Source organism: Erpetoichthys calabaricus, chromosome 1 (assembly GCF_900747795.2).
Source record: "Erpetoichthys calabaricus chromosome 1, fErpCal1.3, whole genome shotgun sequence".
Lineage (NCBI taxonomy): Eukaryota > Metazoa > Chordata > Cladistia > Polypteriformes > Polypteridae > Erpetoichthys > Erpetoichthys calabaricus.
Genome location: NC_041394.2, coordinates 313,510,622 through 313,527,297, shown reverse-complemented (window position 1 = coordinate 313,527,297; position 16,676 = coordinate 313,510,622). Strand labels below are relative to the sequence as shown.

The 16,676-nt window shown below is 36.3% G+C and overlaps 1 protein-coding gene across 2 annotated transcripts in view; it reads right to left on the bottom strand.

Annotated features, from left to right (window-relative positions):
• The window catches only part of hcfc2 (host cell factor C2), a 59,379-nt gene that overhangs the window by 11,154 nt on the left and 31,549 nt on the right, over positions 1-16,676 (bottom strand). For both annotated transcript variants that reach the window (XM_028817563.2, XM_028817572.2), the window contains 3 exons: positions 2,652-2,725; positions 2,145-2,258; positions 1,465-1,650 (listed from right to left, as the gene is read on the bottom strand). In XM_028817563.2, coding sequence (XP_028673396.1) covers positions 1,465-1,650; positions 2,145-2,258; positions 2,652-2,725 — 374 coding nt within the window. The remainder of the gene's footprint in view (positions 1-1,464; positions 1,651-2,144; positions 2,259-2,651; positions 2,726-16,676) is intronic.

The following is a 16,676-nucleotide window of genomic DNA, read 5'->3' as shown; positions in this document are numbered from 1 at the left end:
CTGCAACAAGTACACATGTCATAAATGTAGGAAGGGAGCTTTTGGGTGAGCTATAGCACGTCTTTATGTGAAAACAGCAGTTTCAGATGTGGAGTGTCTGATGATTGCATATAGTGCTGAAGTTACTGCTCTTTACTATGCTTTCCTCTGCATGTCCTGGAGTACAAAAGAAACAACATACAGCAACATGTGGGGACTGGCAAGATTGGGGGGAAAAAAAACACGCGGTCATATGTATCGTGATACACTGCAGAACTATAGCGCGTCTTTATGTGAAAACAGCAGTGTCAGATGGGGTAGGGAAGGATCCTGAACGCGACAAGAATGAATAGTGAATTAAAAAAAACCAAAACACAGCTAACCTTTACAAATATCAGACTGAAATCAAATGTATCTTTTTATTCTAAAATAGTAAAAGTAAGAGCAGTTCACTTCTCAAAAGGGAGTCGAGCAGGATCAAACTCGTGACCTTTTGATTCCCAGTCAGCAACTGATACTGTTGCGCCACGGGGCCGTCGTAGTAACTGAGTGTCAATGTCGCACACTAAGGCGGCTTTTTTTTTTCTGCAGTTATATTTTTGAATAAAAGCACACTTGTTCTGTTATATTTGTAACTTTCGTGAAAGTGTTTCTTTGATATTTGGACTTCAGGCTTCATACATTATATACTGTAGTTTATGCCTACATTTTGTCATTTACTACTAGAATATGAAAAACGTTTCTGTTTTAAAAATGTGTTTACTGTAGAAACGGAACACACATGAAATGCGTGTGTTCCAAATAACGATCTATTATTTCCACTCTAAAACTCCACTGCACTCCCAGATAATCAATCAAGGCATGAGCTGGGAGAAGTTCGTGCACGTTCTAAGTCGGTGGGGGGATGGAATAGTCGGCTGTTTGCAGCTTGTCTTTATCTTTACATTTAGAGGAAAAAAGGACGCTGGCAGAGAGGTGCGAACGGATTTAAGAAGCGATTTACGGTGGGACGGATCTACGAATTTTTTCGTAGGCTCTGGTAATTCTAGTGTTAGACATCCACCTTCCAATCCTTAAAGGAAAAGTTTAGTACATTACAAATCAAAGTTTACATTACTTCTTCACAATTATGGTACATATTAGTTTGCCACGTGAATCTGCATTCTAAAGTGAAGCACATTTTATAAATTAAAAAATGCCTATCCTGTTACTGTGTTTTATGATGAAGCTTATGTGAATTATGTATCCAATTTAACTTTTAAATCTTAACTGTTGACTCAACTTAATAATGTTAAAGATTTGATCCATCTCTACACAATTTGACATTATATATTATGTAATAATATTATCTCCAGAGAGATCTGTAGAAATACTCTGGGAAATGCTTTAAGCAAATTTGAGGGGCCAAAATAATTTTCTATGTCTTGCACACAAATACATTGTATTAATAACAAATAACTCCTAAGCAAAACTAGAAAAAAATACCTTGGTAATCTTGACAGCTGAAGGTGCCCCAGGAAATCCAGGCTGACATGTTTTGTATTCACTGGTTTGACTAAAAGGTCCTTTCCCACAGCTATTTATTCCTGCGACCCTGAACCTGTATGTAGCACCTGGAGACAGAGCTTGCTTTGCTCTACTTTCAAAATCCTGTGCACCAACCATCTCAACCTAAAATTTAAAAAGTAATTAAAAAATTAACCTATTTGATCCTACGTATTTTACCATCAGATTTAGGTTGCTTGTTATATGTTTTAACAAACTACTACAAAAATTACTGATTTGCCCAAAAAAAGATTTGTTGATACTGATTTAAAAAAAAAAAAAAAAAATCACATCTATATCCAAAGACCTTCAGTACTCTGATCAATTAGAATCACCACATCATAACAGACTTTCAAAATTAACATCATGATTGGTTACATTTTCTAACTATGCAGCTGGGTGTACAAACATAATGGTTATGATTCTATAGCTTTCATGCCACGTACCAGGGTAGAGACTGGTGGAACTACTACCGCTCACCTTACATTAAGCACGTCTCACAAAGATGAGCTTGAAGCCAAAACAAACTGGAAATATTTAAACCAAAAATTGGTATATTCTGTATTTTATCAAAACTTTCTTATTGAAGCTACATTGGTCAAATCTTCAAATGAACTTACATTGAGTTGTCTGTCTACTGCTGGAAGGCAATAATGCGTCACATCTGAGAAAAGGGTTTTAAAGAGTCCCACATCATACCATGGCTGATCTTCCTTCTTTAAATCATCAGCTGCCTAACATAAGAAAAAATAAGGTTACATTATACTATAGTTGGGTAATATACAGTTAGGTCCATAAATATGTGGACAGACACAACTTTTTTCTAATTTTGGTTCTGTACATTACCACAATGAATTTTAAATGAAACAACTCAGATGCAATTGAAGTGCAGACTTTCAGCTTTAATTCAGTGGGATGAACAAAACGATTGCATAAAAATGTGAGGCAACTAAAGCATTTTTTTAACACAAACCCTTCATTTCAGGGTCCTATTTAATGATTGTATTATGTGGAAGAAGACAAATTACCGTATTAAAAGCACAAATACCTTCTGTTTCAGCATAACATAAGCAATAATGTTACTTGAATGAAATAAATATATCACAACTGTGTAAAAACATACTCACAGTATGAGAAACTGCCCTGGATAGTGGTTCATCCTCAGTTTTAACCAATGACACAGAAGTATTGTTATTATTGCCTGAAAAGAATGACAATTTATGTCAGCAAATAAAACTAAAATAAAAAACAAGATAAATAAAATATATGATACAATTATTTCATAAGAACAGTTACAGCATGTAATTTTACCACCAAGAATGTTTTCAATATATTTTAAATAATAATATATTGTTGTATACCTAGGTATAATTTTATGACAGACCCAAAAATTCTTTTTATTCCCTTATCTCCTGGTTGTTGCAGAATTATCAGTAAGCATAACTTAATGAATTACAAAATGTTCTATTTTTCATTTTGTCTAGCTGTGGTTGGAAATTGATTTATTTTTAATTGCTTATAATTTGTAAATGAGGAATGCGTGCTGCAGCAAAACGGACATGGCAACAGAAAAGTTCTTCAACTTTCAGTTTACCATTTTTTGTTTTTGCAATAAACAACTACTGTCAATTTAAAAACAAAGGGAATGTTACAGATACAAAGTAGCTATAATAAATTACATTTTTAGCAAAAAAATTAATCTTTTTAGTGAATATGCACTTCGAACTACAAGGTCTGTGTGCTAAATCTGAAATTCAATAGAGTATAAAATTAAAATTAGCATAAAAACTTTATGCAATATGTACACGTAAAAAACATTGAGAACTTCTTCGTATCTGTGAATTAATTAACAATTAATTAATTTTAGGGCAAACCAGACCTGTTTAGGACTTTGTGCTACAGCACAGTTGAACATTTGGGTAAATATCTAATGCTATAAATAGATGTACATTGCAAAAGTATACAAGATATTTCTCAAAATATATCTGATTTGTAAGTGATGCATAAACATATTGTTCCAACCTTCCAATTTTTAGAGAAAGTTTGTATTCAAGACATTTTAAAGATTTACTGGTTTTCAGCAGATATCGTAAAGTTAAAAAGTAAAATATGCTACTTGCACAAATACTCAGATCTAAAACATTATTTAGTGGAGTTACCTTTTATTTGCAAGAACAGTTTTAAAGTGTTTTGGGGTAGGTGTCTACTTCATTTGCACACATACACAGGCAGACTTGGTTCAGCTCATTGAAGTTTTTAAGGCAGGGGTTATGGACCATTCACAATTTTGATTGAAATGAGGTCAGACTTTGGCACTATATTATACAAACTATTTAATTTGCTAGGTCCTTTAAAAAAATTATTATACTCCTGCCTTTCAAAGTGTTTAATTGAGATTCCTCGAAAAGAGGTTGTGAAAAATTACAGCAATTGCATCTCCAATTTAGAAAAAGTTAGAATGGTATGGAAAATGCAAATAAACAGAAGGCAGCAACTTCAAAATTCACGTTGACTTTTAGTCCATCATAAATAGTTTAAAGGCAAGAAATTTAATGTTTAGTCTGGTCAAATCGTTTTTTCATAAATACACAACCTTACCATTGAGGACCTGCAACACATTCCAAAAAAAAAAAAAGCTGAGATGGGGCAATTTAGGGACAATAATGTCATAACAAAAAAATATAACAATGTGAGTAAAAACAGACGATGTTCAACAGGTAAGTGTAGTCATGCTTAAGCTGCATCCAGAAAAGACCTAATCCTTTAGGAGCAAATATGGGCAGAGAATCACCAATTTCCCCACAAATCTGTGAGAAAATCATTCAAAAGTTTAAAAATAATGTTTCTCAAAGACAGATTGTCAAGTATTTGGGCATTTCACCCAATTCATTTCAACAGTGCATATAAGTATAATTAAAAGACTCAAGAAATCTGGAGAAATGTCAGGGTATGAAGGAAAAAGGCACAAGCCTAAGCTACCTGTATGAGATCCCACAGACGGCGCTGCATCAAGAAATGTCATTCATCAATAAATAATAAAATGATATGGGCCCAGAAATACTTTGGCAAACCTTTATGAAGTAATACAATACATAGTTGCATCCACAAACTGTACTGTGCAAAAAGAAGCCATATTTTAACAGTGTCCAGAAGCACTGTTTTTTTCTCTCAAGGACTGGAGTCATCTGGGACGGACCTTTACACAGTGGAAATGTGTATTGTGGTTAGATGAATTAATACCGAAGGTCTTTTTTGGGAGAAATACATGTTGTGTCCTCTAGAACAAAGAAGAAAATGAACATCCAGATGGTTACCAGCTACTAGTCCATAAGCCAGCATCTATGATGGTACAGTGTTGTGTCAGTTCCCAGGGCAAGGGTAAACTGTACTTTTGTGAATACACCATTAATGCCAAAAAGTACATACAAATTTTGGAGCAGCATATAATGCCTTTAAGGCGACATCTCTTCCATGGACGCTGATGCATATTTGAGCAAAACAATGCAGAACCACATTCGGTACCCAAAGGAAGAGAATGCATGTACTTGACTGTCAGGGCAGCAGTCCCCAATTGAGAATGTGTGGCACATTTTGAAATACAAAATGCAACAACAAAAACCCAATACTGTCACATACCTTAAGACTTTCAAAGAAAAATGGGACAAAATTACACCTGAAACACCCAGTAAATTGGTGTCTTCAGTACCTAAATGTTTATTAAGTGTTGTGAGGATGAAAGGCATTGCTACAAAGTAGTAAATTGTTTACTGTCCCAACTTTTTTGGAAAATGATCCAAGTAACAAAATCAAAATAATCCTTTATCTTTGAATAAAAAAAAAAATCAGTTTTATTATAAAATATTGGGCTGTTATTTTCTTTTCAGGTCAAAGATCATTTACTTTCATTTACTAATCACCACATTCTTCTTTTATTTATGTTTTACATACAGTTACAACTTTTTCCGAGTTTGGATTGTTTAACACATTACTTAATTGAGTGATATTAATGTATAACATTCTTTACTCAATTCCATAAAAATTGCTTAGTAAATATGTGGCTGCTGCTTCCTACATCAATACAGTTCAAATACAAGAGCATAAAAATATGGCACATATCAAAGAACCTCCAAGGTTTACTTAAGCTGTATAAAATGTGTGTTATTGCCTTTCGAGCTAATATTTTGTGTGAAATCAAACTGAAACTTGGATGTACCCAAAGCAGTGTGTACCCAACACACTCATATCCACAGCAGTTTGTACTTCTACATTAATTAATAATTTCCTAAAGCTGTACCACTGTTTGTTGATACTTAATAACGAAAAAAATGCCAGTCCTCAGTCAAGTGCAGATAGTGGTGTACAGTAATCCCTCCTCGATCGCGGGGGTTGCGTTCCAGAACCCCCCGCGAAAGGTGAAAATCCGCGAAGTACAAACCATATGCTTATATGGTTATTTTTATATTGTCATGCTTGGGTCACAGATTTGCACAGAAACACAGGAGGTTGTAGAGAGACAGGAACTTTATTCAAACACTGCAAACAAACATTTGTCTCTTTTTCAAAAGTTTAAACTGTGCTCCATGACAAGACAGAGATGACAGTTCCGTCTCACAATTAAAAGAATGCAAACATGTCTCTCTTCAAAGGAGTGCGTGTCAGTCAGGAGCAGAGAATGTCAGAGAGAGAGAGAAAAGCAAACAAATCAATAGGGCTGTTTGGCTTTTAAGTATGCGAAGCACCGCCACACAAAGCAGTTGCAAGAAAGGCAGCAGCTCACACCCCCTCCGTCAGGAGCAGAGAATGTCAGAAAGAGAAAGAGACAGATAAAAACAAACAATCAAAAATCAATACGTGCCCTTCGAGCTTTTAAGTATGCGAAGCACCGTGCAGCATGTCGCTTCACGAAGCAGCTGCACAGAAGGGAGCAACGTGAAGGTAATCTTTCAGCATTTTTAGACGAGCGTCCGTATCGTCTAGGTGTGCGAACAGCCCCCTGCTCACACCCCCTCCGTCAGGAGCAGAGAATGTCAGAGCAAGAGAGAGAGAGAGAGAAAAGTAAAAATCAAAAATCAATACGTGCTGTTTGATCTTTTAAGTATGCGAAGCACGGTGCAGGAAGCATATCGCTTGATAAAGCAGCCATATGTAAGCCCAGCAAAGAAGAGAGCAATGTGAAGGTAATCTTTCAGCATTTTTTGAGGAGCGGCCATATCCTCTAGGGGTGCGAACAGCCCCCGTGCTCACAATATATTTGAGTTTTATTTAATACGTAATACGCGCTCTGGTTGGGTAGCTTCTCAGCCATCTGCCAATAGTGTCCCTTGTATGAAATCAACTGGGCAAACCAACTGAGGAAGCATGTACCAGAAATTAAAAGACCCATTGTCCGCAGAAATCTGCGAACCAGCAAAAAATCCGCGATATATATTTAAATATGCTTACATATAACATCTGCGATAGAGTGAAGCCGCGAAAGTCGAAGCGCGATATAGCGAGGAATTACTGTACAATATAAATTTTATTTTCAACTACTCAAGAGTCATGTGTTGAGATCCCAGCCCAGTCACTGACTGAATAGATTTAGCAAGGTAAATTCTATGGGTTTATGTGCATTTCCTCTCATATTCAGAAGACATACACTTTTGGGATGAATGGTTACTCTAAATAAAACAAGTCATAAAAATCACTAATTTCAAAACATTTGGTTAGATTGTACAATGTATCTTGTGTTTGCACATTAGCTCATATGGCTTTCATGTGTAAATGTGCTCATTCAAAAGTATCTGAATACACTTCAACATTAATTGTAAAAGTCAGTTTACTACGAAGGCTTGATTTTTTGCAACTCTAGAAATCACTATTATCAGAATTCGTGTTCGCAAAGATGAACGTGCATGCAACAGTGAAGAAACATTCCTGTCAGAAAAATTCATTTTCACTGGTGCCGTAATCTGGATTTAACAGATTAATTTAATAGATCAGTGCTGACTTGACACCACTGAGCTATTTACTGCTGCAAGTGTAAGATGCGACGACTCAAACAAGTAGAACTTGTTAATGCAATATATATGTGTCGTCATCAATTGGTAGTCAGTGGCTCTATAAGGAAGACATTTTCCTTTACCTCAACTAAGAGGATGCAGATACTTTTAGTACCCATTTTCATGCCGTGTTAGAAGTGTGTGCTTGCAGTGGCCACATAACTATTAAACATAAAAACAATAAAATATTAATAAGCAAAAGCAAAAATATTACTACAATGAAGATTAAATAACAGACTTTCACTTGTAATATATAATTCTATAATTTAACTGCTTTTATATATATATTTTTTAATTTTATTGATTTTATTAAAATCAAATAACATTCCACACACATAACTCAAGTTTTACAAACAAAAAAAAAAAAAAAGGTATGAAACAAATCAAACCCCACCCCTGAGAAAGAGCTAGGCCAGCAGTGTAAAACTTTATGCTAGTAAAAATAAGTGAAATGATAAATCTATAATAATAAAAGGCAAAGCCCTCACTGACTGACTCACTCACTGACTGACTGACTCACTCATCACTAATTGTCCAACTTCCCGTGTAGGTGGAAGGCTGAAATTTGGCAGGCTCATTCCTTACAGCTTACTTACAAAAGTTAGGCAGGTTTCATTTCGAAATTATACGCGTAATGGTCATAACTGGAACCTCTTTTTTGTCCATATACTGTAATGGAAGGCAGCAAGATGGCCGTAGGAGACGGAGTTGCGTGTCGCGTCATCACGCCTCCCACGTAATCACTTGAACTGACTGTGAACTCAGTACATAGAAAAGAAGGAGGAGACCCAAAGAGCGCTGAAGAAAACATTCATTACACAACTGACAAGGTAGCGAAACAATAAGAAGCGAGTGAGTGACGCATACAAGCATCTTCATAAGACACAAGGTATAAAAAAGCACGGTGTAAACCGTAAGTCTAAATTAACTTTATAGAAACGCTCCCGCTGCCATTTGCAATACCATATTCGCGAGATACAAGTTTAATGAGAAGACACGAGGTATAAAAAAGCACGGTGTAAACCGTAACCTTAAATTAACTTTATAGAAACGCTCCCGCTGCCGTTTGCAATGCCATATTCGCGAGATACAAGTTTAATGGGAAGACACGAGGTATAAACGAGAGTTTGCATCACTTTGTAACAGAGTTAAAATTGCAGTAGCGAGAAACTTTTAACTGCTGGGTGTTAGCTAACATTAAATAAACCCGAGGACATCGCAACATCACACAAGAGAGCGGCTCACGTGAAGTGACTGAACGCAGCAGGAGTGATCACTTCGATGAATCAAACCTGTTCAAAAAACACATTACACAATTGATAAGGTAGGAAAAGAATATGAAACAAAGCACGGTATAAACCGTAACTTTAAATTAAGTTTATAGAAACGCTGCCGTTTGCAATACCATATTCGCCCCTGCGAAGCGCGGTGATTTTGCTATATATATTAAACTATTTCAACCATTGTATGATCTGCTTCTAGCAACTGAAAGAGGGCACCGTGGCAGAAGTTAGCCGACTTGCTCACCAACCACAAGCGTTACCTGGTAGGTAACCACCCATACAATCAGATTGTGAATCAGACTACGAATGCCTGCAATGTAATTACCCCGATCTACATGCTGTCAAATGAACGAACCACACGCCGTGGCACAACGTTAGGGGCTTCGCCTCTACGTCCGAGGATCGATTCCCGTAAGGGAGTGCAGTGAGTGTGTACGCCTGATGAGCCCACAATTACGGCGAAACATGTGTCGCATACTATGCATCTTCAAAGCACGGTGTAAACAGTAAGTTTAAATTGAGTTTATAGAAACGCTCCCGCTGCCGTTTGCAATACCATATTAGATGACTTTGTAACAGAGTTAAAATTGCTGGAGCGATAAATTTTTAACTGCCGGGTCATGTCGCGTGTTCTTGGGTAGGTACACCAAAAAATGTATACATTTATGCATGTAATGGGCAAACAAAAAATGTACTATACCCGAAAGCACTACAGTAGTACTCAATGTATCTTTACTTCTTAAATGTTAATGTTTTACTGTTTAATAATTTATACGCTTCTTATATGTTGTTCAGATTCTTTTATCAAAATACCAGTAACAGCGCACTGCACGATAACGTGGAGTGAATACACTTGACATGACCATTCATAGTATTTATCCTCTTTCTCTGTACGTTTACCATTCGTGTGCTCAGAGGTTGATGCGCTTGCCGCTTAATGAGCAGCTCTTCACCCTAGCGTCCCGCTGCTTCTCTTCTTTCGTCGGCATCTTTTCCCGTTAAAACTGATTTTTTTTTAAAACTTAGTATGTTTTCTTTAATTTTTCAGTTAAGCTGGCACTTAAGTCTTCAATCTGCCTCAAGAATGATTAGCGAAGGTGGTAGAGAATGAAAACGGCAGCTGTACGCATCCGCCACGGACGCACTGGTGCGCGCAGCTGTGAGTTGATTCTACAATAAAATAAAATAAAGATGAAAAGAGTAATAACTTGCAGCACCGCTATTCAATTACACTTGCCTAACGCCTCTCCTAAGGGGAAATACTGTGGGATCTGGGCATCCGTCAAAGCAGCAATCACAGGCCCGATTAGAAAGTGGGAAGCTGTGATTTGTCGTCTCCCTCCCATGTAACAATCACAGCCCGCGTTGCAACGCACTATGTATGTATATGTATATATGTGTATGTGTGTGTATATGTATGTGTATGTGTGTATATATATATATATATATATATATATATATATATATATATATATATATATATATATGTTCATATGTGTGGGAAAGCGAATAGTAGACATGACGTAGTACAGTAATCCCTCCTCCATCGCAGGGGGTGCGTTCCAGAGCCACCCGCGAAATAAGAAAATCCGCGAAGTAGAAACCATATGTTTATATGGTTATTTTTATATTGTCATGCTTGGGTCGCAGATTTTGACAAGACAGAGATGACAGTTCCGTCTCACAATTAAAAGAATGCAAACATATCTTCCTCTTCAAAGGAGTGCGTGTCAGGAGCACAGAATGTCACATAGATAGAGAAAACAATCTCTAGCAAACAAATCAATAGGGCTGTTTGTCTTTTAAGTATGCGAAGCACCGCGTCACAAAGCTGTTGAAGGCGGCAGCTCACACCCCCTCCGTCAGGAGCAGGGGGAGAGAGAGAGAGAGAGGGAGAGATAGAGAGAGACAGAGTTTGTTTTTCAGTCAAAAATCAATACGTGCCCTTCGAGCTTTTAAGTATGCAAAGCACCGTGAAGCATGTCGTTTCAGGAAGCAGCTGCACAAAAGATAGCAACGTGAAGATAATCTTTCAGCATTTTTAGACGAGCGTCCGTATCGTCTAGGTGTGCGAACAGCCCCCCTGCTCAATCCCCATACGTCAGGATCAGAGAAAGTCAGCGCAAGAGAGAGAGAACAGTAAGCAATCTAGCTTCTCAGCCATCTGCCAATAGCGTCTCTTGTATGAAATCAACTGGGCAAACCAACTGAGGAAGCATGTACCAGAAATTAAAAGACCCATTGTCCGCAGAAATCCGCGAACCAGCAAAAAATCTGCGATATATATTTAAATATGCTTACACATAAAATCCGCGATGGAGTGAAGCCGCGAAAGGTGAAGCGCGATATAGCGAGGGATCACTGTATATGTGTACCAAATTTCAAGTCAATAGGTGAAACGGTTTGCGAGCTACAGCTGATTTAAAATCCTGGACAGACAAACGAATAGCCACGGTAGCGTATTATAGAAGAACATTTTACTGTTTAATAATTTAAATTTAGATGCAATGTGCTTCTTATATATTACTTTATATTCTCATATGATAATGATGTTAATGTTGTTTATATTGATTTCTATGTTATTGTAAGTGCTCTTTATTTGTGGAAAAATAAATTTGGCAATTAACAAACTTATTTTATACATACTACATTTTATTTTTTTCTCTTGCACTCAGTGAGCGAATCCACTGGGTAATCAGCTATATATATATGTGTAGATATGTATATATATGTGTATATATATATGTAGATATGTATATATATATATATATATATGTGTATATATTTGTAGATATGTGTATATATATGTAGATATGTATATAGATATGTAGATATATATATATAGATATATAGATATATATATATATATATATATATATATATATATATATATATATATATATATATATATATATATATATATATATACACAGTAATCCCTCGCTATATCGCGCTTCGCGGCTTCACTCCATCGCGGATTTTTCGCTGCTTCGCGGGTTCCTGCGGACAATGGGTCTTTTAATTTCTGGTAAATGCTTCCTCAGTTGGTTTGCCCAGTTGATTTCATACAAGGGACGCTATTGGCAGATGGCTGAGAAGCTACCCAACTTACTTTTCTCTGTGTCTCTTGCACTGACTTTCTCTGATCCTGACGTAGGGGGTGTGAGCAGGGGGGCTGTTCGCACACCTAGACGATACGGACGCTCGTCTAAAAATGCTGAAAGATTATCTTCACGTTGCTATCTTTTGTGCAGCTGCACGGTGCTTCGCATACTTAAAAGCTCAAAGGGCACGTATTGATTTTTGCTTGAAAAACAAACTCTGTCTCTCTCTATCTCTCTTTGTCTGCTCCTGACGGAGGGGGTGTGAGCTGCCGCCTTCAACAGCTTTGTGCCGCGGTGCTTCGCATACTTAAGCCAAACAGCCCTATTGATTTGTTTGCCAGAGATTGTTTTCTCTATCTATGTGACATTCTGTGCTCCTGACACACACTCCTTTGAAAAGGAAGATATGTTTGCATTCTTTTAATTGTGAGACTGAACTGTCACCTCTGTCTTGTCATGGAGCACAGTTTAAACTTTTGAAAAAGAGACAAATGTTTGTTTGCAGTGTTTGAATAACGTTCCTGTCTCTCTACAACCTCCTGTGTTTCTGCGCAAATCTGTGACCCAAGCATGACAATATAAAAATAACCATATAAAAATATGGTTTCTACTTCGCGGATTTTCTTATTTCGCGGGTGACTCTGGAACGCAACCCCCGCGATGGAGGAGGGATTACTGTATATATATATATATATATATATATATATATATATATATATATATATATATATATATATATATATGTGTGTGTGCTGTTCTAGTTAAGGGTTGAACCAGAAGAGGCTTAAGATTAGCACCATCTAGTGGTGAAATTAAACATTCCTATACTGTACTTGAGGAACAGCCTGTCGCTGGGCGATGATGTCATAAAGCTGCGCCCCAGAGAGTAAAAACAAAACAGAGAGCATGTTTGTCTCACTTCCTGCTTTGAACGTTCAGTTTGGCTTAAAAGGCATTGTCGGTATGTAGAAATGTTTATAGAAGTTCAATTCTCTGTTTTTGATGCATGTTTGTGAATCTGTTATTATTTAAAGAAGTATTTTAAAGGTTCTAGCAACTTTCCGCTGTTATAAGTTTTCACTGCACTATAAAAGTACTTGTGAGCTACCTTTTTCAGACTTTAACAGCTTTGCCAGTGCGCATAGATAACGTGTCATTCAAGTGAAGTTATTTATTTATTTTTTATATGTTTGTAAAGAATAAGTAATTCTCACATTATTGTATTTACAATTTATTTGTAGTTTTACCCTATTCCAACTGGCTTCAGTAAAGAAAGCAAACAGAAAACTCTTGTCTGTGTGGTCATTGGAAGGGAGTTTATCTGACTGTCGACTCAGGCAGGGCGCTTGAGGCAGAGGGCAGGACAATGTGTCTGTGTATATATATGTGTGTATGTATGTATGTATGTGTATATATATATATATGTATGTGTATGTATGTATGTATGTGTATATATATATATATATATATATATATATGTTGATATGTGTATATATATATATATATATATATATATATATATATAAATATATATGTGTGGATGTGTGTATATATATATATATATATATATATATATGTATATATATATATATGTAGATATGTGTATATGTAGATATGTGTATATGTATATATATATATTTGTGTGTGTGTGTGTGTGTGTATATATATATATATATATATATATGACAGCAACACTCATAATAACAACACAATTACATTGACAATCATGTTACGTTATTTTTAAAGTGTTTCCTTTTCTTTTTCATAACCTGTTTAACACACTACTTCTCCGCTGCGAAGCGCGGGTATTTTGCTAGTTTATAAATAAATAAAGATAGGTGGAGTAAAAGAGGGGAGAGAACCTGCTTCATCAATTTAAATGCTTATTCTAAAATGTTATTGATTAGATCCTGCCAGGTTTTGAAAATGTTTTGCACAGATCCTCCAAGTGCAAATTTGATTTTTTTCCAGTTTCAAATAGTATATAACATCAGTTACCCACTGACTTAGAATAGGTGAGTTAGGATTCTTCCAATTGAGCAAGATAAGTCTACATGCCAGTAGTGTAGTAAAGTCAATTACAGTTTGTTTGTCCATTTCCACTTTAAGCCCATCTGGAAGTACAGCAAACACAGCTGTTAATGGATTAGGAGGGATTGTGACTCCAAGGCTGTCTGAAAGGCATTTAAAGATTTTGGTCCAAAAAATTGTTAATTTGGTGCAGGCCAAAAACATGTAGCCCAGTGAGGCCGGAACTTAACTGTAGCTTTCTCATGGTGGATCTTGCCCTGGAAACTTTATGGACAGTTTTAAACAAGAGAGATGCGCTCAATATATAATTTTGAGTTGAATAATTCTATGCTTTGCGCATATGGAGCTCAAGTGAATTCTGTGCATTGCTACTTTCCACTCTTTTCTGAAATGTTGAGTAAGAGATCCTTTTCCCACTGTTCTTTTGGATCTTTGAAAGAGAGGGACTGTAAAATGTTTTTTTATGTTACAGAAATGCTGTCTGAGTCCTCGAGACTGAACAATATTTTCTCTGGCATAGAGATAGGTGGGAGGTGAGTTTCGAAAGTTTCGAATTTGATTGTAGTGAAAGAGATGTGTTGCTGGAAAGTTAAATTTGGAGTGTAATTGTTCGTAAGATGCAAAGACATTGTCTATGTACAGATCTCTAAGTGATTTAATCCCGAATGTTTTCCAGGCATTAAAAACTGCACATGTTTGAGAGGGTGGAAATAGGTGGTTCTCATGCAGAGGTGCCACAGATAAAAACTTCTCTATCTTAAAGTACTTCCTACATTGGTTCCATATTCTGATTGAGTGAAGCACAATTGGGTTGTTAGTATATTGGCGATAACTTGTATTTATTGGGGAGCAAAGCAAGGAATATAAAGAAGTACTGCAGGATTTTATTTCTATTGCGGACCAAGCCTGTGTATGTTCACCTATTTGTGTCCATGTCCATGTTTGTATGTTTGCTAGCCAGTAATAAAATTGAAAGTTAGGTACTGCCATACCACCTTCTGCCTTAGGTCTTTGTAGGACCATCTATGCCAAGTCTTGCTTAATTTTTTCCATACAGACGGAAAAATGTTGTTGATAAACAGCTTTATATTTACTTGTGATGTTTACATCTAGGTATTTAAACTGATCTGCGATGATAAAAGGGAAGTTGTCCAATCTAATATTGTATGCTTGAGAATTCACTGGGAAGAGCAAACTTTTATTCAAACTGATTCTGAGACCAGAAATCTTTTGAAATTCTGTTAGTGCTGTTAGGACTGCAGGCACAGAATTTTGTGGATCTGATATATACAGTACCATATTATCTGCATATAGAGAAACTTTCTGTTCCAGTCCTTTTCTGATAATCCCCTTTATCTCAATAGCATTTCAACAATGAATTGCCAGTGCCTCAACGGCAACTGCAAAAAGCAGTGGTGACAAGGGGGAATCCTTGTGTGGTACCACGCTCTAGTTTAAAGTAGTCTGAATTGATGCTGTTAATACAAACTGAAGCTTCTGGATTGATACACAGTAGTTTGATCCATGCACAAATGTTCGGACCAAACCCAAATTTCTCCAATGTAGTGAAAAGGTAGTTCCATTCAACCATGTCAAATGCTTTTTCTGCATCCAACGATAATATCATTTCCAGGGTATTTGACTTTGTTGGTGAATATATTACATTAAACAGGCGTCGAAGACTGGAAGCTGTGTCTGCCTTTAATAAATCCAGTTTGGTCTTATGATATTACCGAAGTCAGCACTTTCTCCATTCTCCTAGCTAGGACTTTGGAGAGTATCTTAATATCATTATTCAGAAGTGAAATTGATCTGTACGAATCACATTTTAATAAGTCCTTATTTTGTTTAGGAAAGACGGTAATTAATGCTTGACAAAAAGTTTGAGGTAGGATTTTATTTTCTCTAGCTTCTGTAAATGTTGCTAATAGAAGGGGAGCTAGATGAGTTGAGAATTTCTTTTAAAATTCGGCAGGGTAGCCATCAGGGCCTGCTGCTTTACCACTCTGCAGTGAGTTTATAGGATCTAGTAATTCTGATAGTGTCAGATGTTTACCCAATTCCTCTGCACTAAGACTATTTATTTTTGGTATCTGTAACGTGTGCAGAAATGCATTAGATTGTGTCTTGTCTTCTTTAATCTCAGTAGAATACAAGGATTTATAGTAGTCTCTAAATGTGTGCATTATACTTTTATGGTCAATGATTTTGTCTCCAAAATCAACTGCTTTTATATTTTAATACAAAAACATATCAAACCTTGCCTTATATCACAAGCACACCATTTAACAGCTCTACTTTTAGTGACAGTTGAATGGTTAGTTCCTGGGCTTTTGATAAAGAATTTCATGCAGGTCGACTTTTTGCAAATAATACCATACAGCTATTAAAATATGTCTTAAGGCTGTGCCTACTGTCTTGTGATTTCCACTTTAAAACATTCTTACAGTGAACACTACACATAGCATTTTCAAGCCTTGTTCAGTGTAGATCCACACTTCATTAGTCGTTTTGTTCCAGGTTCTTTCAGATGACAAGCAGATGAAATTTCACATTGACAGCAATAGGACACTAAGATTTTTCATCTTTCATCGTAAGGTACCATTAAGCCGGGATTCACAACAACTTGAAAAGAGTGTCTCTTACAGTCTTTGCAAGAATTTAATTGTTTGCATTTTAAACAGGCATGTTAG